Genomic DNA, 26,427 nt, shown 5'->3' with positions numbered 1-26,427 from the left:
TCACACAACATAGAGACATACAAACATTCACTCTTGTCATTCAAATGTAATATAGATATGCAACCATTAATCAAAGTCATTAAGAAACAGCCATTCACTCATCATACAGAGACTACTGGTGTGTGTCATGTGATCTCCAAGTCACATGACACACACTTTACAGAAATGTCCCTCCACATAAGGTGGAAACTTCCGGGCAATTTAGGTTCTTCCAAGAACCTGCTGCATATTTTTGGATTGTGGGAGGAAAAACCGGAAGGAAACCAGCGCAGACACAGGGAGAACATGCAATCTCCACACAGGAAGGCACCCTGTTGTATTCGAACCATGGATCTTCTTCTGAGGTGGAAGTGCTAACCACTGCACCATTGTGCATTTTCTGATCTATATTAATTCAAGATATATGATAATACTCCCGGTAGTGTTTATGTTTTTATCATGTCCTAATTCAGAAGCACTCTCAAAATGACCCTGGCCCATAAAAGCATTAAGAAACAACTAAAAATAGTGTTTGTGAAACCTGTAATTCTTTTAAACATTGCAACTCAAGAAATTACTTTGAATCGGTGATAAATCAGAAAAAAATCCCTTTAATTTTGTTTCTTTGGAAAAATTCTTAATCTAGTTACTTGAGTCACCATCAAATTTAATAACCTAAAATTAAGAAAATGCAACTATTAAATAAATGATAAATCAGCCCCTTGATTTTTTTTTTTTTTCAATTTTTTTTGCAAATGATAAAAAAAAATCTAAATTTGTCTTTGGGTACCCCCAACACTGCAGACACACACTTTCGAGTAGCCTCCAAGGCATCCAGCAAAGATGCTGAGTGAGGAAGAAATTAGCAGAAAGGAAAAGCGAGGTGTCCTGTGGAGAAAGTCAGAGGAAGGACAGAGAGGATGCTAGTGCGTCTCCACAGTAAGTGGGACACCCCGTAAACACCCGCATTTAAGACTATTTCTACCACAACATTAATCCCTCTGTGTTCCTGTCCTTTATCATGCCAACTCATAAAGTAAAAAAAGTTTTTCAATCTACAACTTTGATTGTATAATGTATTCATATTTCTTATGTTACATGGTAGCCGTTCATTTTCAGATACTCTGACATCCTGGCTACTGCTATTAGGACGCTGATTTTCAGATATATTACAATCCAATCTTTACATGTTATAATTCTAGGTCCAGGTAGTACGAGTGATTTTTTTTTTAAAAGTCTAAAGGTACACACTCACAAAGAGCGGAATCACATTTTAAAAACACAAACCCAGTCCAGCGTATCTAATATAACCCCTTTCTCCATTTCCTATTGACAGCATCACAACCCAACGGATAAAGATTTTTTTCATCTTTTTATTTTTCCAAAATTTTGATTTAGCGAGTTCATTCATTCATCACTATACCGCTTATTTTATTCAGAATTTTTAGTGTGAAAGGAATTGCTAATAGATAAGTCCAAATGGAGTTGTGAATTTAACTGACACACAAGCACACACAAAACAAATCCTGGATGCATCATGAAACCTCAGTACCAGTAGATTATATCTGCATGCAGTTTATAGTTTGTTTATTGTGCACTTTACTGTTAATGTGCACTTTATTATTATTATCATTTTGTTAATTTCATGTCACTGTGAGAAAGTGCCAAACATCTATTCGGTTCCTGTGTATATCTAGTACTTGAGGAGAAACTGACAATAAAGCTGACTTTGACCATCATTCATTCATTTATACATCCATTATCTATACATAATCTATACAGTTTCTCCTGCACTCAGGGTCATCATTCACACGTCTTACAGAGATGTACAACCATTCAGTCTCACTCACATAGATGGGCAGTTTAGGAGCAAGGCCTAGTGTTAGAAATGAACAAGGGTCCTACAGTACCGGCATGTTAAATAAAATTAAAACAAAACAAAACAGGAGAAATAAGTAACACACAAACACTCTTTTTTTCATATTTTCGCACGACAATATAAATATTGGTAAATGTCAGTATGTCATTTTGATACAGTGGACAGAGACATAAATGGCAGCATTAAACAAAACGAAACAAGGGTCCCACTTTTTAATATGGAAAAACATTCAGGAAAAAACAACTTATGAAATAAGTTTTATTTATACTTTCGATACATGGAGATAAAATCGGTGTACACATTGCTATTCATCCTTCATTTTCATATAATTCTGCCAGTTGCCACGAAGCTATGTTAAGAAATATTCACAGTTCATTTTGAATTAGCATCAGGAACTGCAACGCTAACTAGCGATTCTTACATTCACAAGAAATTCATAGAGGAGATCTTGTAAACATTTGTCAACGCTAACTTTGTTATTTCTTGGGAAATAATATACAAACCTAGACTGAGTTGAGCACTAGAACCCAGGATGTGTTAAAGTGGTGGAACACAGTGGTTAGCACTTTGGCCTCACACCACAAGGAACCCTGGTTTGATTCTGACAAGGGGAGTTTGCATGTACTCTGTGTGGGTTTCCTCTTGAGTTTCCCAGTTTCCTCCCACAATCCAAAAACATGCAGCAGTTGGGTTTGAAAAAATTGGGAATACTGCCCCGAGTGAGTGAATAGTTGTTTGTCTGTATATGTACCCCTGCGACTGACTGGTGACCAGTCCAGGGTGTACCCTGCCTCTCGCCCAATGACAGCTGGGATAGGCTCCAGCATCCCTCTTAACCCTGAGTGCAGGATAAGCAGCAGAAGATGGATGTTAAAAGTGAATTTTTTGCATTCTTTAAAAGTTCAATATGTTTAGTCGTCATCCTCTCTAGCTATACTGTATGCCCATCAAGCAAATAGTGCGAGAGTGATATATTAAAAATAAATGTACTTTTCTCTTCAGCGCCTCTGCTTTTGGTTATTCACATAAGGTGGCTCTCTCCAAATCATGTGTTACTGAAGTGACAATCTGACATCCCTACGGAAACGGATATCAAGCGCCAGCGTCATCAAGGTCGCGTAACGGTTTAGCCCACATCGCCCAGCATCAGGCCACCATGTGATGTCATCACACATCTTCGGGCATTCGTCCAGCCTGGCAACAAAATAACAGCACTTTAAAATAATAGAAAAAACACAATTCATAGAACAAATGTAAGGTTGACACACTGTCATGTAGCTGGTGTTTGGTGCTTTTGTGTTTAAACGTCCTTCTACGACAGGGCTAGATTTCTGGATATCAGACATTCAAACAAATTTAGACTGAAAGTTTCTCTTCAAATAATCCAAAAAACCAACTGCTTTTGACTTCCGGAGCAGCCGCAGAGCAGGTCTTACCCCCCAGTGCTTTCAATAATACAGAAATTTCTGGCAACATTGTTCTGTCTGAATGACTTGTCACTGCTCACCACTTATTTTCTCTTCTTCAGAAAAAATAAATATAATACAACTCTGCATGAGAATATTTTTACTGGTCATGCAAAACACCATGTCCATGAAAGACTGCTGACAACTGCTGAATGATTTTTTTTATCCCCTGCTGTCCTTCCGGGTGGCCTAAGCTGGAACTTAATTACAGCTGGAGTTGCATTATATTGCCCATCATAATTGATGTAATGCAACTCCAACTGAAGGCGACAGTGACGGTGATATAACAAACTTCAGGTTACATAAGCGTGAAAACAAGAACAATCAGATGTGAAATCCATCCAGATGTGATCTGTGTGTCCCCGGGGGCTTGGAGTCCAATATATTTAGATTCCACTTTCCAACTTTAAAATCGCAGAGTTTGAATTTTTTCTGTGATTAGCGTGTCTCAGTTCTGTGGGCCCCCGATTCCCAAGCTGTCAAATATTACAGGGTTTGGTTCCATTCCTGGTTATATATTGTGGATGGCTTGTTCAGACACAAAAGACTCAGTTATTCCTTTTGAAAGCAATTTCATTTAGTGCAGTGATACTGTTGACCAAAGCTGTTGATGTAAGCTGTTTTTTTAGCACTGGATCCATTATCCTCTCTGACATCAGACTTGCAGCTGAAAAATCATATGTAAACTTAACAGCACGAGTCTCCAAACTAGCAGGCATGATCCACAATCATTGGACAGAAAGCTTCGTACTGGCATCGCACAAAGTTCAATACTGGGGCCCTCTCATATCAATTATGTATTCCCTTCCCCTTGGTAACCTATTCCAAAACTATGTCAATCATTTTTTTCCACACTGTTCAAGTGTACTATGCTCTCCAGGATCCACACTGACTGAATTCACTATGTAGTCTATGTAGATGATTAACAACTACCTTCAACTCATAGGTAGTCAAAGTCAACTGCTCCTCCACTAGCTCAGTGCTGGGTTGAACTGATTTGCTCACATGTGTCCATATGTTTCGAGTCATTCTGGACAGCAATCCTTTCCTGTAGTCATTCCTTTCTGAGTTGCCATTTTGAATTTGCATTCAATTTTGCATCTCTGGAAGACCAAAGAGAAGAGTTATCGATGCACTGAAAGAGGACATGAAGTTAGTTGGCGTGAGAGGAGGATATAGCAAGATATAGATGGAGGAGGTTGATTCACGGTGGCAACCCTTCCCCTGAAGGGAAGCTGAAAGACAATTGAGAATAATTTGCATACAGTGGTCCTCAACACAATGACCTGTTTTAAGTTCCCAGACTTATTCTTTTCTATGGAGGTTCTCTGTCATCCAGGTCATGATTAATCCTTTTAAAATCTTATTTTGGCATTTGGACTTGATTTCTACCCTTGTAGACGTTTCACCTGTTATCCGAGAGGCTCAGGAGTTTTAGGTATTTAACTGGGAGACTTGGGGGTTGGTCCACACTGAGTTGGCTTGTTATGTTAATGACAGAGTTGTTTTATTCTTCTTTTCCATTTGGCTGCCCCCAAACAAATCATCTTCCTGCATCTAACCCTATTCTCTGTATCCTCTTCTCTCACAAAAGCCATTCACTACATCCATAAATCTTCTCTTTGGTCTTCCTCTAGGCCTGCTGCCTGGCAGTTCCAACCTTAGCATCCATCAACCAGTATTCAAGATCACTCCTCTGTACATGTCCAAACCATCTCAGGTTGGCCTCTCTGACTTTATCACAAAAAACGTCTGACATGCGCTGTCCCTCTGATGGACTAATTCCTGATCCTATCCATCCTGAACCTCAACATTTTCGTCTCTAAACCATACAGCATCACTCATCTCACCACTGTCTTGTACACCTTTCCTTTCATTCTGGCTGATATTCTCCTATCACACATTAACCCCTGACACTTCTCTCCATCTATTCCAGCTTGTTTGAAGGTTTGTTACTTCACCTCTTTTTCACATTCTCCATTTGCTCTGAACTGTTGACCTGAAGTACCTAAAACCCTTCACTTTCTTTATCTCTATTTCAGTTCATTTTATCTAACAAAGACTAGTGGAAATTATCAGACTTCTGATTATTCAACTCAGAAGTCTCCAAGGGTAGTACAAATCAACTAAAAACATTACTTCTATTAAATGCACAGTAAATTCCGTCTCCCGGCTAGCTCACAGACTTCAGAAATTCACTTCTTGATGCCCTTTGACCCCCATCATAAACTAAACTAGTAGCAGCATTTAGTAGCCTTTAGAGCAACACGGCTAATCTCTTAACATACAACTGGCTCTGTATGTTCAGTCATGTTAACTCTGAACACAAATGGCTTCAGCCTATTGTTTACGCAGCTGAATTTAACACTGCTCTAAAAAAACAGTTTAAACTACCCTACTCCTTCCAATTCAATGGACTTAATGTTATTTTTACTCATTCAAATGTTACTACTTGTGATTGCATATCTTAATGGTGCTTTTGGATACCACCACCAATGCAACGATGTGTTTCAATGTATCGTCATGATTTGTTTTGTTGATATATGATGAGAGAAAAGCAATATTAAATCATGTTAATTACCACCACAAAGAGCTTCCACGTCAAGTTGGGCTCCCCTGTTTCCTGACCAGCTGCGAGAAACCCACGTAAACTTAATGAAGTAAAACATGCCCTATGGATGTGAACATCCATGACAAAATTGATGTTTTCAAATAAGAATCCCTACAAAGTGTTAGCTAGTAAATATAATATCCTTAGTCACTCCAAAAGGGCACTTGCGGGTACTTGCGAATGCAGACACCATGGAGAGCTTCTTCAGAGTTGGTGCCGCTGCGCCAAGCCCAGCCAGTTCAGAGTAGACCATTACTCATGGCTTTATTAGCCGACGAAGCACAGTACTCCGTCTCGGTTACTTTGTACTTGCTAGTGGGCCATATGTTAGAGCAATATAATAATGCATTATGCCCGGCTACGAGAACACTGTATGTAAATTGTCGAGACGTGGAGTTGATAACTTCAGGCCTTTTCATAGGCTGTAGGTTAACAACTTGAGATTAGGGATGGTGAATCCCTATGAATCCTCCGTGAAGCATGTGGGTGTTTCTGAAGTGGGGAAGGGGTTATGCAGCACTGACATAGGATCCGGTACACAGCAGATGTACAACACCTTCTGACAGAATGGTAGGACAGCAAATGGTTGTACATGGTTGATGGTTATTTTAGAATTAAATTTTAACTTTAGAATTAAATAAAATTGATCAATGATTAATTTAGAATTGAATAAAATTATATAAAATATGTCACGACCTATGGTCACAAGCTGTGCATAATGACCGAAAGAACAAGATCGCAGATACGATCAGCCAAAATTAGTTTTCTCCACAGGGTGGCCGGACTTTCTCTTAGACTCTCCCTAGGGTGAGAAGTTCGGCCATCCGGGAGGAACTGAGAGTAGAGTCACTGCTCCTCCGCACAGAGAGGAGTTAGATCAGTTGGTTCGGGCATCTGGTCAGGATGGCTCCCGTGGGAGGTATTCTGGGCATGTCGATCTGGGAAGAGGCCACTAGGAAGACTTTGGACATGCTGGAGAGACTAAGTCTCTAAGCTGGCCTGGGAACACCTTGGGAGCCCCCCCAGAAGAGCTGGACCATGTGGCTGCTGAGATGGAAGTCTGGGCCTCGTTGCTCCAGCTGCAGCCCTGCGACACAGCCGGATAAGTGGCAAAGGATGGATGGATGGATGGATGGATGGATGGATGGATGTCAAACGAGTCTGTTGTGTTGCACCTATGTTAGAAAAAATTCTGTTCATTGCACGCCAAAGTGTGAATTCTACCTGAAATACCCATTTGGCCAATCTGCACAGGGGAGTATTGTATTCCGCAAGAGAATGCAATACTTAAAGGAGCTAAAGAGGGATGAAAAGAATTTTCTGCCATTCTCTGAGCATATCGAAACACAAAAGTGTGATTTAGTTGTCCGTTTAGTAGACATTTGGTCAAGATGCTTGTAAAGATGGAGTCCTGCAAAGTTCTGCCCCTGAGTCCAGTTTTTGGCAGACAGTAGGGAAGAAAAACTCCCTTTCAGCGGGAGAAAGACATTAACAAGGTATCATTACCTCATAAAGTACTTTTCACAGCAGTGACTACTGTACTGTACAGATCCAGAGCACACATCAGTTATTTTGGGCAATTTTACTCGCCTTGTATTTTAGCCATGTGGTTCGCAAACTCTTGAGAAAAACCCAAAATTTAGGACACGCACATCTCATTTTATCACCATGTTGTCATGAAGTTACAGAACCTTGGAAACAATTAACTTTCTTTAAATAGGAGAAAAATAGTTGAGGGTTTATAGACAGAAGCACTTAGCTAAGCACATTCTGACTTGGATAACATGATGACGGTTGTTTCCTGATTGATTTCCAGTGTTAAAAACATAAACAATGGACATGGTTGGCATGATGAGGAGACCAACGTCTTTCTCTTTTTCCGCGAAAAACAATTTTTAAGTGGAAACAACAACGGAAGCGTCAAAAGAGAACGTGCCAAAGAATTGCCTTACACGAAGCAGGAAACATGGAGGAGAAAGACCATCATGTTTCGGCTTTTTTGCGCTAAATGGAATCGTGGTTCAGGCTGGTTCCAAGACCTCAGGTCGGAAATCAGCTTATATACTCAGATCGACATAGTACCCACTTCAAATGTCAGTGATGCTGTAGAATGAAATGCGAATCTTTAAAACCGAAACAGGGAAAAACACCTGAAGAATGAGTGACTTTACAATAAAATACTACAAAATAAGTGAAAATTAACTACAAAATATTTGTGGGGAAACAATCTGCAAAAATTTGTGACAAACGTTCTTGAGTCACCAAAAAATGTATTGAAAAATCTGCACGAATATCTGCAAAACCTTCTCTGAGAATCAGCAGAACATATTGGTGCTGTGACCTTAAACACAAAGGATCTTAACTTACTAATTGATTTCTATGTAATGTTTGTAACATCTGGTTAAACTTTTGACAACAATTTATGCTACTGACTCTAGTTGCTCCAAATGAGCAGAAAGAAATCGGACTGATTCTCTTGCGATTCCCATTACTTTTTGTGCAGTAGATCAAACCACTTTTACTACTTTTACAAACTCCATTTGTTAATTAACTTTGGTTTTTGCTTATTTTGTGTTCAAAGGCTTTTGCGGTGGCGCACTGGTTAGCGCCTCCGCATCACACCATTAAGGTCCCCAGTAAGATTTACTCCTACAGTCCAAAAACATGCAGCATGTTCATTGGAGACACTAAATGCCCAGACGTGGGAATGAGAGCGTTAATGGTTGTAGGTCCCTATACGACAAGCAAAAAACAGTGAGGAGTTGTATGTCTATAAATGTTGAGTGTATGAGCAAGTGAATGGTTGTATGTCTCTATATGTGAATGGTTGTGTATATGTGAATTCTACTCTATAGGACGTGTGAATGAGTGAGTAAGTGGTTATTTGTCTCTATATGTGGTCCTGTGATCGACTGAACCCCAACTCTTACCCAGTGATGGCTGGGATAGGTTCCAGCACCTCTGGATAAGCTATATCGATAATGAATGAATGAATGAATGTGTGACAATTATTTTTACTTCGTCTTATCGCGAAAACATTTTACTGAAATATTTAACACAGACTAGAAAAAGTAAACAGTAAGAAGGCTGGCTGTCTCCAGTTCAATTGCAATAGCAGATGTTATAATGAAGAGAAATTGGAAGCTGCATATCAATTCTATCATATGGTCCTGAGTGACTGAACCAAATATTCCACTATCAAACTTGTGATTTTCTGTAATGCAGCCTCAGGGCGGCACTGGCCCTATCTCTCCAAGCCTGCCTTGGGGGGGCACGGAGCAGTGTCTCCCTGTGCCAGTCCCAAGCCTGGATAAATGCAGAGGGTTGCGTCAGGAAGGGCATCCAGCATAAAACTTTTGCCAAAACCAAACATGCGAGTCAACCATAACTATATCATACCGGATTGGTCGCGGACCGGGTTTAGTACGACCGCCATTGGCACTGATGACCTACAGGGTACTAATGGAAATTGGGATACTGTGGGTCGAAGAACAAGAACAAGAAGAAGAGGAGGCGTGCGTGTTCGAAAGCAGAGAGAGAGGAGGGAAGGAAAGAGCCTGGGACTGAGAGTAGGGACTCTGAATATTGGGACTATGACAGGAAAAGGTAGAGAGTTGGTCAACATGATGCAAAGAAGGAAGATGGATATACTGTGTGTCCAGGAGACCAGGTGGAAAGGTAGTAAGACTAGAAGCTTAGGAGCAGGCTTTAAGTTGTACTATTATGGTACAGGCAAGAAGAGAAATGGAGTAGGAGTTATCTTGAAGGAGGAGTTTGTTATGAACGTCCTCGAGGTGAAAAGAATGTCAGATAGACTTATGAGTCTGAAATTGGAAACTGAAGGTGTGATGCTCATTGTTGTTAGTGGCTATGCCCCGCTGGTGGGATGTGACTCTGAAGAGAAGGAGAAGTTCTGGAATGAGTTAGGTGAAGTAATGCAGAATATATCCAGAAATGAGAGAGTGGTAATTGGTGCAGACTTCAATGGACATGTTGGTGAAGGCAATAGAGGGGATGAAGAAGTGATGGGCAGATTTGGTATCCAGGATAGGAATGCAGAGGGACAGATGGCGGTGGATTTTGCAAAAAGGATGGAAATGGCTGTAGTGACTACCTTTTTCCAGAAAAAACAGGAACATAGGGTAACTTATAAGAGCGGAGGTAGGAGCACGCAGGTAGACTACATCTTGTATAGACGAGGTAACCTGAAAGAGATCAGTGACTGCAAAGTAGTTGTAGGTGAGAGAGTAGCCAGACAGCATAGGATGGTGGTTTGTAGGATGACTCTGGGGACATGGAAGATCAAGAGGACAAAGGCAGAGCAGAGGACAGAGTGGTGGAACTACAGCTAGTATTATCAGGGAGACAGGTAGAAGAGTACTTGGTGTGTCATCTGGAAGGAAAGTAGATAAGGAGACTTGGTGAAGGAATGAGGAAGTGCAGGAGTATTATATACCCGTGGAGGTGTGAAAGTGTCTAGGAGAGGCAGAGGTAGGTTTTCTGACTAGATTATTCAACAGGATCTTAGAGAGTGAGAAGATGTCTGAAGAATGGAGACAAAGTGTGATGGTGCCTATTTTTAAGAATAAAGGGGATGTGCAGAATTGTGGCAACTATAGAAGGATAAAGTTGATGAGCCATACAATGAAGTTATGGGTAAGAGTAGTGGAAACTAGACTGAGAGCAGAAGTCAGCATCTGTGAACAACAGTATGGCTTTATGCCTAGAAAGAGTACTACAGATGCAGTATTTGCGTTGAAAATGCTAATAGAAAAGTACAGAGAAGGCCAAAGGGAGCTACATTGTGTTTTTGTAGACCTAGAAAAAGCATATGACAGGGTGCCAAGAGAGGAGCTCGGTGTTGTATGAGGAAGTCTCGAGTGGCAGAGAAGTATGTTAGACCGGTGCAGGACATGTATGCTAGCTGTGAGACAGTGGTACGGTGTGCTGTAGGGGTAACAGAGAAGTTCAAGGTGGAGGTGGGACTCCATCAGGGATCAGCTCTGAGCCCCTTCTTCTTTGCAATGGTGATGGACAGGTTGACAGATGAGGTTAGACAGGAATCCCCATGGAACATGATGTTTGCAGATGACATTGTGATCTGTGGTGAGAGCAGACAACAGGAAGAGGAAAATCTAGAGAGGTGTAGGTATGCTCTGGAAAGGAGTGGAAGGAAAGTTAGTCGCAGCAAGACAGATTGTATGTGTGTGAATGACAGGAACTCTGGTGGAACGGTGAGGCTACAGGGAGTGGAGATCAAGAAGCTGGAGGATTTCAGGTACTTGGGGTCAACAGTCCAGAGCAACGGAGAGTGTGGAGAAGAGGTGAAGAGACGGGTCCAAGCAGGTTGGAATGGATGAAGAAAAGTGTCAGGGGTACTATGTGATAGAAGACTATCAGCCAGAATAAAAGGAAAGGTGTACAACACAGTGGTGAGACCAGTGATGCTGTATGGACTAGAAACTGTTACAATGACCAAAAGACAGGAGGCAGAACTAGAGGTTGCAGAGATGAAGATGTTGAGGTTCTTTTTGGGAGTGACCAGGATGGATAGGATCAGGAATGAGTCTATCAGAGGGACGGCATATGTTCGATATTTTGGAGAGAAGGTCAGAGAAGCCAGACTGAGATGGTTCGGTCATGTACAGAGAAGGGATAGTGAATATATTGGTAGACGGATGCTGGAATTGGAGCTGCCCGGCAAGAGGTCTCGAGGAAGACCAAAGAGAAGATTTATGGACATAGTGAGAGAAGATATGAAGGTAGTTGGTGTGAGAGAAGAAGATACACAGAATAGGGTTAGATGGAGAAAGATGACTTGTGGCGACCCCTGACGGGAAAAGCCGAAAGAAGAAGAAGAAGAAAGAAGAAGGTTAGCAAAAAAGAAGTGGGATACTGAGAGGACTGAAGAGAACAGACAGGAGTTCAGGGAGATGCGGCGAAAGGTAAAGATAGAGGTAGCAAAGGCAAAACAAAAGGGCGTACAATGACTTGTATGCTCGGTTGGATAGTAAGGAGGGTGAGAATGATCTATACAGGTTGGCGAAACAGAGAGATAAAGATGGAAAGGATGCACAACAAGTCTGGGTGATTAAGGACAGAGAAGGAAATGTATTGACAGATACTAGAAGAGTGATGGGAAGATGGAAAGAGTACTTTGAAGAGCTGATGAATGTGGAAAATGAAAGAGAAGCAAGGGTAGAAGAGGGGACTACTGTAGACCACAAAGTAGCACAAATTAGTAAAAGTGAAGTGAGGAAGGCATTGAAGAGGATGAAGAGTGGAAAAGCAGTTGGTCCAGATGATACACCTGTGGAGGTGTGAAAGTGTCTAGGAGAGGCAGCGGTAGATTTTCTGACTCGATTATTCAACAGGATCTTAGAGAATGAGAAGATGTCTGAAGAATGGAGACAAAGTGTGATGGTGCCTTTTTTAAGAATAAAGGGGATGTGCAGAATTGTGGCAACTATACAGGGATAAAGTTGATAAGCCATACAATGAAGTTATGGGAAAGAGTAGTGGAAACTAGACTGAGAGCAGAAGTTAGCATTTGTGAACAGCAGTATGGCTTCATGCCTAGAAAGAGTACTACAGATGCAGTATTTGCGTTGAGAATGCTAATAGAAAATTACAGAGAAGGCCAAAGAGAGCTGCATTGTGTTTTTGTAGACCTAGAAAAAGCATATGACAGGGTGCCAAGAGAGGAGCTCTGGTATTGTATGAGGAAGTCTGGAGTGGAAGAGAAGTATGTTAGACTGGTGCAGGACATGTATGCTAGCTGTGAGACACTGGAACGGTGTGCTGTAGGGGTAACAGAGAGGTTCAAGGTGGAGGTGGGACTCCATCAGGGATCAGCTCTGAGCCCCTTCATTCCTCGCAATGGTGATGGATAGGCTGACAGATGAGGTTAGACAGGAATCCCCATGGACTATGATGTTTGCGGATGACATTGTGATCTGTAGTGAGAGCAGACAACAGGAAGAGGAAAATCTAGAGAGGTGTAGGTATGCTCTGGAAAGGAGAGGAATGAAAGTTAGTCGCAGCAAGACAGAATATATGTGTGTGAATGAGGGGAGCTACGGTGAGGCTACAGGGAGTGGAGATCAAGAAGCTGGAGGATTTCAGGTACTTGGGGTCAACAGTCCAGAGCAGCGGAGAGTGCGGAAAAGAGGTGAAGAGACGGGTCCAAGCAGGTTGGAATGGGTGGAGAAAAGTGTCAGGGGTACTATGTGATAGAGGACTTTCAGCCAGAATAAAAGGAAAGGTGTACAAGACAGTGGTGAGACCAGCGATAATGTATGGACTAGAAACTGTTACAATGACCAAAAGACAGGAGGCAGAACTAGAGGTTGCAGAGATGAAGATGTTGAGGTTCTTTTTGGGAGTGACCAGGATGGATAGGATAAGGAATGAGTCTATCAGAGGGACGGCATATGTTCGATATTTTGGAGAGAAGGTCAGAGAAGCCAGACTGAGATGGTTCGGTCATGTACAGAGAAGGGATAGTGAATATATTGGTAGACGGATGCTGGAATTGGAGCTGCCCGGCAAGAGGTCTCGAGGAAGACCAAAGAGAAGATTTATGGACGTAGTGAGAGAAGATATGAAGGTAGTTGGTGTGAGAGAAGAAGATACACAGAATAGGGTTAGATGGAGAAAGATGACTTGTGGCGACCCCTGACGGGAAAAGCCGAAAGAAGAAGAAGAAAAAAGTCGTGATTTTCTGTATCAAAAAAGGATACAACCTGGTGTTTGTTCTGCAGCCTATATGACCTCCCTCCAGCAGAATCACAAATCCCCCCTTTCAACTATGCACACAGACTTAGTGGCTCTGAGAAAATAAAAAAGGTATTTAATTCTTGCCAGAAAACCCTTCCAACCAGTGACCGCCCCCCCTCTGTATTTCCACCAGCTGCTGCTGTCTGACAGACCGATGATGACTGTGTTTTTTCCCCTCCTTGTTTCAAAGTATGTTGGAGCAGATGGCCTGGAGAGCCAGAGTGGGGGAATGTGTTGGAGAGGCTGCTGGGGAATGTGCCAAGAGTGTGTGTGTGCGTGTGTGTGTGTGTGTGTGTGTGTGTGTGTGTGTGTGTGTGTGTGTGTGTGTGTGTGTGTGTGTGTGGTTTCAGTTCGCGTGCCTTCTCACTGCCCTCTGCCCTTCATGGCGCCAGCTCCACTTCCCCTCCACTCTAAACATCTGGTGTCTGGGACTCTGAGAACTCACACACACACACACACACACACACACACACACACACACACACACACACACACACACACACACACACACACACACACATGCTGGCATTCACACAGAGACTTGCTTGCAAGTCTCAGTGAGAAAAAGCCTTCAGCTAGAATTCATCTAAATGAGCAGCATGTATTTGTGTGAGATATTCACATGAATGATAACATTTTCATCTGCAATCACAGAGAAACATTTAGATATCTCAGCTGCTCGGGAACGTGTTCATGTGTCCCATTGGCTCGCAGCCCTGTTTCAATTTCACTGTTCGTATCAAAGCACTTACATATATTGCATATTTATAGACCATATTAAGATAGAAATGGTACAACGGGTCTATTTCTTCAAAAGAATTAGCATCCATGTCAGGATTACCTTCCTGATCTCTCTTGCTTTTTTGACAGTATGGGCCTACACACACACAAGGAAGCTCGTGTGTGCGCACATATGCGCACACACACATACACACACACGCACACAATGCCCCCCTCCCCCCATGTAGCAGAGCAGCCTCTGCCTGTGTCACTCACCACTTCCTCCTGAAAGAAACTCAAAAACAAGCCTATCTTGGCCGGACCACATATCATATGGTCCACATTCAAAAATGTGTCCAATATGTCACAGAGAGAGACAGTGAGTCTATATCGTGAATTCCTGGATATTAACAGACCCTCTGCGTTTTTCCGCAGCAGTTCTGGTCATGTTTGTCATCAACGAAAACAATCTTCACTGCACAACACATATCCCTAATACAAATTTAAATACTTGTGATTGCCTTATGTGCTAGGCAGCTCATTAGAAGTAGCAAATGGCAACAAAACCGCGATGCTCCAGCTATGATCGTGCAGTTGCATACCAGCAGCAAACAGTTCACTGCAAACTGAAAAATTTGTTGAGGAGACTTTGGCAGCGGCAGCCTGGTGGCCTTCATCGGACACAAAGGTATACAGATGAAACATTAGGATGTTTGTTCAAAGCGGCCATTGTAAATGGTTCTTTTAGGTACCTCTTGTCCTAAAGTATGTGCACAACTTCATTACCTTTGCGTATTAAATTTTCTGTGACTTTGTTTTCAATGAAAAACCGCCAGTCAATTTCACTGTCGATTTATTTTCCTCTCTTATATAGTTACTCATGTAACAGAAGGGCTACTGAATACAATGCTATATAGAATAAAACATCGACTGCCACCTAAAATAAATAAGTAAATAAATAAAAAAGCTAACTCTAGCTTATCTCATCATAATTGATGTTGAAAATAGTCGCTACCATTAGTTCAGTTTACTGAGGGCCAGCAAGTGGATGTCTGCTGCAGGAACACCATTGTTTTGTCAAAAAATATTTCCCCATCACAAAAAAACCTAGGGACTTTCTATGAGACTAACTTTGCCAACATGATACTCTTCTGATAGCTAATGCTAATGGTTATACTATACCAATTAGATCAGCTCTGTTTATGTTAGTAACTGGATATCAGATGTAATACATTTGCACTTTCCATTACTTGGGTACTGTAATGGTACCTGATGTTTTTTGTTTGTTTTTTTTCAATTGTGGAGGATTCCAGAGACTGTCCAGCAAATATGTTCAGTAATTTAAAAAAATTACAAAGCTAGTTCACTGCTCATCCTCAGTGAAGTGAGCTGATGCCAACATCATCATATAACTGATGATGATAGCTGCTAATGTTAGCTTAGTTCAACAACTAGCAAGTGGAAATCTATGGCAGGGAAACCATTGTTCCATTAAAGAATATTGCCCCGACACAACAAAAATAAGTGAATATCTATATCTATGGCTATATCTATATCTATCCAATATGTTTACCTGACACATTACCAGTTAGCCCTGTTCTGTTTATATCAAGACTGGATGTCAAGTAGAGTACATTAACATTATCTACAGTGTTGGAATGGTCCCTAATGTCTAAATAGTGTGTGTTTGATTATTTTGTTTTGTTTTTTATGCTTGTGGACGGTTGCAGAGACTGTATAGTCAATCAGTTAAAAAATGACAGTTCTAATTCAGTGCAAATGTTCCCTGACCTAATGCTAATTTCACCATATAATTAATGTTGAGAAAAGCAATAAACATGTGTTCAGTTCACTAGCTAGCACAGGGTTTTGCAAATCTTTTTGGCTCAGGGGTCACACTGACTTTTAAAATTTGACAGACAGGCCAGGTCACCACAAGATATGATACATATAAAAAAAAAACGCATTTGTAAACAGTGCATATCAGACTCATCTGACATTTGCTTTGAAAATAAAACCAGCTTGGTTTTGAAGACTCTGGCGTTTGCTCTCTTTTCATGGACAAACCAGTTTTTCCCTTGTAGCCTCATGTCTAGCTCATTCATGTGTGATTTTCAACCTTTTTTGAGCCGCAGAACATTTTTCACGTTTACAAAATCCTGAGGCACACCACCAGCCAAAATGACACAAAATGACACTAACACAGTACATATAATACATAAGCTTGCTTGGCACCATGGCGCTATTGGATAGCTTCTCACCACAGACCAAGCACAGTGGAGTCAGTGCCATTGCATTCTCAGTGAAAGTGAGTCCAAATGAAAGATAGCTTTCGTAGTATTGCCTCAAGCTCACCGTCTATTTTCTTTTCTTTTGTCCATCTCCATCACTGTCACTCACTCGTCTTGCTGTGATCCCAAAGTGCCACTGTCGCGCAGGACTAACTCTAACATTGACCTCTACGTTATCGTGTCACAGACGTGACACTCAATAATCTCTCACGGCACTCTAGTGTGCCGCAGCACACTGGTTGAAAATCACCGGACTAAATCACAAACCCGATCTGTGTCATTCAGCTCAGGAAAAATTCTCAAGTAGCTCCAAAAATGAAATAATATCCTGACTGAGCTCCCACATTCATTGATCCAATCATTCAATCATTCACATCAAGTATGAATTCTGTACAGATCTTTGGCGGGCCAGATTAAAAAGACCAGCGGGCCAGATATGGCCCACAGGCCGCAGCTTGCCCACCCCTGAGCTAGCAAGTGCTTTCTACTGCCGGAACACCATTGTTTTTCACAAAAAATTCCCCACACAATGAAAACTAGTATATGGGAATTTTAATTAGGCTAACTAAAACTGCACAATACTTTTCTGAGTAGCTGACCCTGTTTTGTTTATGACAGTTACTCGATATGAGATATAGTACATTAGTGCAATACATTAGAGTGATGCTGGAATAGTCCTTGATGTGTTTTTAGTAAAGTTCAGTGTGTTTGTTGTTCGCTCTGCAAGCTAAATATCTGCTGTCTTAAGCTTCAGGTATTTGTCACATCTTTCCATGGGCTACAATCAGGTATATGAGATTTGCAGTAAGTTCAAGCATTGTCATCAACATTCAACACATTCAGCAAATCTGTCACCTCACAAGCCCAGAAGCAAGAGTATCCAACGTCATCTGTTGAGGCCTTCTTACCTACAAACATTTGAACTGGGAACACTCTCCTTCACTGACAACAGCTTACCAGCAGATAAAGGGAGACAGCAGATGAAAGCTATCGGTAGTAATTATTGGGCAAATGCAGAAGGACAAGGCTCTGTCCCCTCGCCGGTGTGAAATGTACTGTTTTAAACATTATCCATTGATTTGGACAACACAAAGACTGTGTTGAGGTCATAAGAACAACATGATCAGAAAACAGAGATTTCCTCCTGATTTACAACCAACCTTAATTACGAAGATAATGAAATTAGATATTCATGCTTGGTTCGTTTTGTTTTCTCGTTTCATCTAAAACTCCAGAAGTATGCTGAAAATAGCTGTTTTACCAATTAAGGTATTTTATGCTTTCTCTTCTTTTTTCAACTGTTTCACAACAATAAAGTGAGGGAAAAACAGAAAAAAAAAAAATGGATGACGGAAGTGCCGCTGACAACACAGCAAACATTAATCTCACCAAACAAAAAGGTGACCAACATTTACATTAAAGCAATCCTTTTTCAGGCTATTTTCTTGCCATCCCATGTACAGATGTACTAAAGCATTAAGTAATGTTTCATCTCGTGGACGGAGTTCACATTTTAGCTTTATCTACTTAATATATTAAATTGATGACTACTTATCGTACCTACACCTCGAGTTAAAACTAGGTTTTTACGATGGGGAAAAAGAACGTTGAGTACTGGGTCTGCTTCCTTCAAAGGAGATGGTGGAAATGTACCTAGGAGTCTATTTGCATTTATTTTTGTTCCATTTAAAATCATGCATTCATTTGTACTGAATAAGATGGAACCCTGGCAGTGCATAAGAATGCCGACAGACCTTTCTCTTTTTGCTCCTGCCCTCTGCCTGCAGCGTCCTGGTACACTGTTCCACACACTGTGAGAAGTTCAGGCTGCCATGGTCCGAGCTATAGTCCAGCTCGGCAAGCTGAGCCAGGGACAGGATGTAGTTGCAGGCAATGCGCAGTATAGCCAGTTTGGACAGCTTCTGTCCGTACGAGTAGCACGGCACCTGAGGGAGGGCGTTCACGTAAGGATGTTATTCCCATTTCTCGCTGGAATACTGCAGTGTCTAAAGGCAAGATGGGGGACCTGAAGATTACCAAAGTAAATAGAAAGTAAACAGTGCTACAGTCACAGCAACAACAAAAAGAAAATACCCTAAACTGAGTGAATGCCATGATGGATCAAAAGCATATGGAGGCAAACATTTCAGTACATTGTTTGTTAAAATGGCCCCACACCCTCAATTTTCACCTCAATAACTCAAATTTGAAAATGTCCCAACTTTAACCAACTATTCTGAATTTACTCCGTAGTACTTAAGAAATGTATAGTGACTACAAAATACACATATTTTCTAAGCCATTATGGCTATTATAGTTTCCTTTGGATTTGTTGAAACAATTCAAAGTCAAAGTTAAAGTAATTTTAAATTAATCTGAATTAATCTATTCTAAGACTTTACTCTGATAGATTGTGGGATTGTAGAAGCTATGAACCTGGAAAATATCAACCCCTTTTTAAGTAAGACCACATTTTAACTGTGGAATTGGAAAAGTACTGCAACCTGGGAATAGCAGGCATGTGCAATACAATCGGTACAGCAGTAAATCATAGCATAGTTTTCTACAGTACGTAAAGTATCAATATTCCTCTGCATTGTTTCCTGTTACCTCTACCTCCACCGAGTAACCAGTACTTTCCAGTACTCGCATCAATTACGCTATTTGCATGGATATTCTATGGTGGCATGTCCTTCACATGTAAAATAAGCATGCTAAAATGCCTTTTCAGAGGTATTTTCTACGGCATCTCTGGAGAAGATGATTGGAAATTCACATCTTGAACCAGAGTCTCAGAAAATAGACCCCCCATCAGGCTTTCCTGACAAACAACTATTTTTCGCCCATCTCCAGATGGAGAGGAGTTAGTCAAAGGTCAATTGACTTGCAACTTGACTACTTATTTGTGTGTTTTCAGTGTCTTCAATCAGTCTAACCTGCTTCCGTAGGGCCTCGAATGCAGCACTGATGGTGTGGACGCGAGTTCTCTCCCGAGCGTTGGCCAAAAGCCTCCTAGTCTGCTGGATGGCTTTGACCTCCGGAAGGCGCCCGGGTCCATCGGTATTCGCCCCGACCCGCTTCCTGGAAGATTCCTGACGGCAGAAGGAAAGGGGGAGGCTCAGATGACAAAGACAAATGTGGTCGCTGTACGGACACTGGAACCAAACAGTAACTTGCGGTGACGAGAAACACGTTTTTACACAGGATTATTTTCCAATCAAATGCAGCGCTTCTTTTTTTTCTGTCCATCATTGACTCCACACAAGCAACATTTAACACACTCTTGTTTTGCATGATTAACCATTCAAAAAGTTAATTAGTTGACTGAAGATGTGTTTTTTCCAGGTCAAAGTTTTCCTATTTTTAATATCCAACAGATGAGTTAAATCTCTATATGCCAAAAACAGCATGCCGATAACTCATGCAGAAGTTAAGATTGTGATGTTACTTCCATGTTTTTGGCTTATTTGCGTTTCCAGATTAAATCTGAAACCATAGCACGCGACACATGGTGTGACATTTTCGGAAAAAAATTGGATTTGTTCAACCAATGCGTTGCAGCTGTCTGCTTTGAATTAATTTCCAAAACTTCAGGGACTCCCCCCTCCCATGTTTGCTTCCACTGGGCCCTTCATGAAATCAGTTTCTACGTAAAAGAGGAGCCGACTTGATTCTCCAGAGAGAATTTAATGTATATTCTGGACATTTCACATCCAAAAAAACAAACAAAAGCACACAAGAAAAATCTATTCCTTAATATATCATTATGAATGATACTCTAAACCAGGAATCAATTATTCTCTAACACAGAAGGTGCCAATTAAAATGCAGCACACAATCATTTCTGGTGCGTTATTCAACAGCCTATAAAATATCAGTCCCTGCACTGAACCACTAGCCTTTGCTTTCTTAAGATCATCTTGTATTTTCCTCACACTGTCAACCAGATCCTAATTTAAAAAGAAAACATCTTAAACTCATGGCTCAATCTACTAAACCACATGGTTCTGGGTAATGACCCATCTGGTGTTCTGGTGATTGCTTTGTACACAGGATCAGAAAAGAACAGTGCTGTACGGAAAAGGAGCGGGATACTTTACTAACATATGTCGCATATGATTGGACGTATGTTAACCAGTCAGGAAAGGGGCAAAGTACTTTCTACTTGTCCCTGTAGAAATAGCACAGGTGTTGTTCTTTGCTAACCTCTTCCAGAGCTGCTGCCACAGGAGCTTTTCGCTTTTTCTTGGAAGCCTTTCGATGTCTTTGCATACCAAATAAAAAAAGACAACTTGACCACTTTTTATATTGCAACAAACAATTAATGAGATTTCTTTCAATCCGTCTGTTTGGATGAAATCTCACCTTGGGCACCACATTGCGTATGACCAATTTCAATGGGATTTTTGGGATCCCAAATCCCAGCCCATGTATTTTGGCCGTGACTTGCATACCACTTAAAATGTTGGTGTTGTAAAGGAGTATTATTTACTCCAGTTACTCCAGTCTCAGGTGTAGACAAGCAGTCAAACAACATGCAACTTTCTTTCTTTAAGTTAGATGAAGTGATTACTGAGCGCATACTAGTACCAGAACTGGAACAGGTGGCAGATGGCAAAAGACTTGACACACCAATGAACATAATGATGCATCTTGCCCTCATAAGGATTAAGGTTTCACTTTTCTTAACAACCACACGCTACACTTCCGAAGATCCCCAAAACCAAAACATTCGCCAATTGGCTGAGCGCTCCGTCTTAAAAAGAGAAACCTGACTTCACACTTTTCTCTTGTCAGAGAGCTTCACCTTGGGGGAGTGAACCTGGAAATCCACGTGATCCAGGCTCTGCTGGGCTCTTGGGACAGGCAGCGTCTGGCTGGAGAGAGGTGGGTCCAGGGAGAAGGCCTGGTGGCGCGGCGAGCCGCCAGAGGAAGACAAGGGGAAGCGAGGGCCCAGTTTGAACCTGTTGGACAGGGGTTGGGAGATGGCTGCGGGCCAGTGGACGATCTCCGGGTTTGAGAACTGGGACAGTTTGGACGAGACGGCGGGCAAATTGCCCCCTATCCGCATGTCTATAGCGCCATTCTGAGCGGGCCCCCCCTTGGTTCCCGACGGAATCCCGGCAGCGGCGACCTCCTGACCCAGCATGAGCTGCCTCTGCTGCAGAGGAGGCAACCTGCCGAGGTCCGGCGAGCCCCCGTCCGACGCGTCCGCAGGGTGGCTCTCCAGCCCGTCGGGCTCCGGGCCGCTGAAGAGCCGCTTGGGCTCCCGGGACTTCCTCTTGAACTTCTTGTGGACGCTTGGCACCGACATCAATACTGGGTCCTTACCGCTGGATGTCATCCAAGTGTCGCTCAGCGGATGAGGATCCTTCATTTTCACCCCCTCCTTTCGCCCCCCAAAAAGTCCCGAAAGACAGAAAGATGCCTTCCTAAAATGACATGTCACTTACAAAAAAATAAAAAAGAAGTCCCCGAGTCATCTTTTTTCTCTCATGGCGATCCAGGGGTCTCACAAAAGCAGCCGACCCCTCGTTTTTTTTCTTGAACGTGCACATGCTTCACCAGTTTGTCCCCCCAACACTTTTCCCCTTCTCTCTCCCTCTCTATCCTCCTCCTACTGCAAAGACGCTCAGCTGCCAACTGTAGAGACACAAGCCGTCCGAGCGCCGCCGCCGACAGAAGCCCGTGTTTTTTACTCCGCCGGCAGGTTTTCTGCGGCTCCGCTCTGTCTGCATAGCAGCATCCTGAATAATCCGCGCGAGCCGGGGAACATCTGCTATTCCGCACAAGTCGCCCCCACCCCTCCCACCCCCACTCTGGATCGCACCGCGCTTTCCCCTCCTCTGTAAAGGTCCTCTGTGTGTGTGTGTGTGTGTGTGTGTGTGTGTGTGTGTATGTGAGCGGCTACAGTGAAGCTGTCTGAACGTGGCTCCACTCAGTCTGCATAGCAGCACTGTGAATAACCCGCACTGATACACACGCGCGCGCACGCGTACGTGCGCCCGCAGCGGGGAGAAGAGGAGGGGACAAGCGCGCGATTCCTCAGCCGGCCGGATCGCGCACGCACGTGATGTCACAAGCATCACATTGTGACGGGCGCTTGCGCACGCGCACGGGTGACGCGGGTCCTCTGCGTCCACGCTAGATACGCGGCGGAAAGGGGGTATAACAGGCTGAGCATGAACACGCGCGTTGGAGCGCACTTACGTACGCGCGGTCGTGTGAGACTGTCGAACTTTCCGGATCGTCCTGTCTTGGAACACAGCGCACATGGAAACACAGCGCACACACATACGCGCACGCACGCACACTCAGACACCACTACGGACACGATAAAGCACGCCCGCCCTCGCCAGCGCACGTCTGCATGCAGCACCGGAGCCTCGCGCTGATTTGACTGCTGGCGTCTGACTGGCTAGAGCGTCTCTCTCTCTCTCTCTCTCTCTCTCTCTCTCTCTCTCTCTCTCTCTCTCTCTCTCTCTCTCTCTCTCTCTCTCTCTCTCTCTCTCTCTCTCTCTCTCTCTCTCTCTCTCTCTCACACACACACACACACACACACACACACACACACACACACACGCACACACACACGCTCTTTCTCACCCCCCCTCTCTCGCTCTCTCTCACCCCCCCTCTCTCTCGCGCTCTCTCTCTCTCACTCTCTCTATCACACACACACACACACACACACACACACACACACTACTCTCGCTTTCTCACTCTCACTCGCTATCACTCCCTCTCAATCTACCTCTGTGTCTCTCCCACCTCCTCTGTCCGCCTGTCTTTCTGTTTATTACATCTTAATTTACCATTTAGTATTTGGTTCTTTCTCTGTTATTAGTATTATTCATTAATTCGTTCATGTCTTCTTTCAGCTTTTCCCTTCAGGGATCGCCACAGCGAATCAACTTTCTCCAACCCTGTTCTCGGTATCCTCCTCTCTCACACCAACTACCCTCATATCCTCTCTCATTACGTCCATAAATCTTCTCTTTGGTCTTCCAACAATAATAATGTATTGTTGAAATCATAATAGCAGATATTATTGTAATAATATTTTACATTATTATAATAATATTATATTTCAATGCAGCCTCAGGGCGGCACTGGCCCGTGTCTCTCCAAGCCTGCTTGGGGGGGCACGGAGCAGTGTCTCCCTGTGCGGGTCGCAAGCCCGGATAAATGCAGGGGGTTGCGTCAGGAAGGGCATCCAGGGTAAAACTTTTGCCAAAACCAAACATGCGAGTGAACCAAAACTATACCAAATCGGATCGGTCGCGGACCGGGTTAACAACGACCGCCATTGGTACCAATGACCTACGGGGTACTAATGGAAATTGGGATACTGTGGGTCAAAGAACAAGAAAAAGAAGAAGAGGTGGAGTGCGTGTTCGGAAGCAGAGAGAGAGGAGAAAAGGAAAGAGCCTGGGACTGAGAGTAGGGACTTTGAATATCGGGACTATGACAGGAAAAGGTAGAGAGTTGGTCGACATGATGCAGGACATGTATGCTTGCTGTGAGACACTGGTACGGTGTGCTGTAGGGGTAACAGAGAAGTTCAAGGTGGAGGTGGGACTCCATCAGGGATCAGCTCTGAGCCCCTTCTTCTTCGCAATGGTGATGGATAGGCTGACAGATAAGGTTAGACAGGAATCCCCATGGACCATGATGTTTGCGGATGACATCGTGATCTGTAGTGAGAGCAGACAACAGGTAGAGGAAAATCTAGAGAGGTGGAGGTATGCTCTGGAAAGGAGAGGAATCAAAGTTAGTTGCAGCAAGACAGAATATGTGTGTGAATGAGAGGAACTCCGGTGGAACGGTGAGGCTACAGGAAGTGGAGATCAAGAAGCTGGAGGATTTCAGGTACTTGGGGTCAACAGTCCAGAGCAACTGAGAGTGTGGAAAAGAGGTGAAGAGACTGGATCAAGCTTGTTGGAATGGGTGGGAAAAGTGTCAGGAGTACTATGTGACAGAAGAGTATCGGCCAGAATAAAAGCAAAGGTGTACAAGACAGTGGTGAAACCAGCAATGCATCAATGAACTAGGAACAGTTCCAATAATGAGAAGACAGGAGACAAAGCTAGAGGTCGCAGAGATGAAGATGTTGAGGTTCTCTTTGGGAGTGACCAGGATGGATAGGATCAGAGAAGCCAGACTGAGATGGTTTGGTCATGTACAGAGGAGGGATAGAGAATATATTGGTAGATGGATGGTGGAATTGAAGCTGCCGGGCAAGAGGTCTCGAGGAAGACCAAAGAGAAGATTTATGGACGTAGTGAGAAAGGATATGAAGGTAGTTGGTGTGAGAGAGGAGGATACAGAGAATAGGGTTAGATGGAGAAAGTTGACTCGCTGTGGCGACCCCTGACGGGAAAAGTCGAAAGAAGAAGAAGAAGATAATGATATTATATTTTGCATTTTGCGCGGTCCGATGTCTTCCTTTCCACTTTCACCCAAACATGGCGTTTGTATTTAAACATCAACATTTCTAGCAGGGTTGCATAATTGCACATTAGCTAGCACTTTCACGACAGGGCAAGAAGGTACCTGGTTCCATTCTGACTGCAGGCTTTTCTGTGTGGCGTTTGTATGTTTGTCTGCATAGCTTTCCAGTTTTCTCATGCGAATCGAGCGTTATTACCAGATCATTCCAGATCAGTCGAGGACTGGGTTAACAACAACTGCCATTGGGTCTGATGACCTACAGGGAACCAATGGAAACTGGGCAACTGTAGGTCAAAGAAGGCGAGGAGGAAGGCGTGTTCGAAAGCTGAGAGAGAAGAGCAAGGGAAAGAGCCTGGGACTGAGAGTAGGGACTTGGAATTTTGGGACTATTACAGGAAAAGGTTGTCAGGGTCTCACAGCTGGGTTCAATTCGTAATCGGCGCCAGCTGCAGCAGCGGCCGCTAATCAAGATCCCTATAAAGGGTAGCGGCACGCTCTGCCTGGTGCCGGGGGATCGTGGTTGCCCAACAACCCTGACCACTGTGGAGCACCATGATCCCTGTTACGGCCGGACCCAGCTGTGGTTCCTGGACTTCCCCTTTGCCATGTTTATCCCCATGACCCCTTGTGGCCCAGGCCTCCCCTGGACCTTCGGACCCTGACCCCGTGAGAGCCCCTGGTGGACCACCGGACCCCGGGTGTAGACCGGGACCCCCTGGTGGACCACCAGACCCCGACCCTGCGAGAGCCCCCTCTAGACCTTCGGACCCTGACCCCGTGAGACCCCCTGGTGGACCACCGGACCCTGAGTGTGGACCGGGACCCCCTGGTGGACCACTGGACCCCGACCCTACGAGAACCCCCTCTGGACCTTCGGACCCTGACCCCGTGAGACCCCCTGGTGGACCACCGGACCCTGAGTGTAGACCGGGACCCCCTGGTGGACCACTGGACCCCGACCCTACGAGAACCCCATCTGGACCTTCGGACCCTGACCCTGTGAGAACCCCTGGTGGACCACCGGACGCCGAGTGTAGACCGGGAACCCCTGGTGGACCACCGGACCCCGACCCTACAAGAGCCCCCTCTAGACCTTCGGACCCTGACCCCCTGGTGGACCACCGGACCCTGACCCTGCGTGAGCCCCCTCTGGACCTTCGGACCCTGACCTCGTGGGACCCCCTGGTGGACCTCCGGACCCCGACCCTGGGAGAGCCCCCTCTAGACCTTCGGACCCTGACCCCGTGA

The 26,427-nt window shown here is 43.7% G+C and overlaps 1 protein-coding gene across 2 annotated transcripts; it reads right to left on the bottom strand.

Moving 5' to 3' along the window:
• Positions 1–2,055: 2,055 nt before the first annotated feature.
• atoh8 (atonal bHLH transcription factor 8) lies at positions 2,056–22,507 on the bottom strand. 2 transcript variants are annotated; one of them, XM_086178573.1, is made up of 4 exons: positions 21,533–22,507; positions 19,662–19,817; positions 18,480–18,671; positions 2,056–3,052 (listed from the first exon to the last, which is right to left on the bottom strand). In XM_086178573.1, exons 1-4 carry the CDS (start codon positions 22,100–22,102, stop codon positions 3,026–3,028), a joined length of 945 nt encoding a protein of 314 aa, XP_086034699.1. In that variant the 5' UTR covers positions 22,103–22,507; the 3' UTR covers positions 2,056–3,025. The 2 variants fall into 2 exon arrangements, with proteins under 2 accessions (XP_086034699.1, XP_086034700.1); XM_086178574.1 differs by lacking the exon at positions 2,056–3,052 and having other exon boundaries at positions 18,595–18,731.
• Between the last annotated feature and the right edge of the window lie 3,920 nt (positions 22,508–26,427).

This window comes from Fistularia commersonii, chromosome 31 (genome assembly GCF_037954325.1).
Source record: "Fistularia commersonii isolate RoL2024-O1a breed Wild chromosome 31, RoL_Fcom_v1.0, whole genome shotgun sequence".
NCBI classification, from domain to species: Eukaryota; Metazoa; Chordata; class Actinopteri; order Syngnathiformes; family Fistulariidae; genus Fistularia; species Fistularia commersonii.
This window is presented reverse-complemented; position numbering and strand designations above follow the sequence as displayed.

Bases quoted from the DNA above. Each gene is read 5' to 3' on its own strand.
- atoh8 (XM_086178573.1), bottom strand. From the start codon at position 22,102: ATGAAGGATCCTCATCCGCTGAGCGACACTTGGATGACATCCAGCGGT. The intron at 18,672-19,661 runs GTTAGACTGATT...GCCCTCCCTCAG, and splicing joins TCGAGGCCCTACGGAAGCAG to GTGCCGTGCTACTCGTACGG. The intron at 3,053-18,479 runs GTCTGTCGGCAT...TTTTGTTGCCAG, and splicing joins GCAGGAGCAAAAAGAGAAAG to GCTGGACGAATGCCCGAAGA.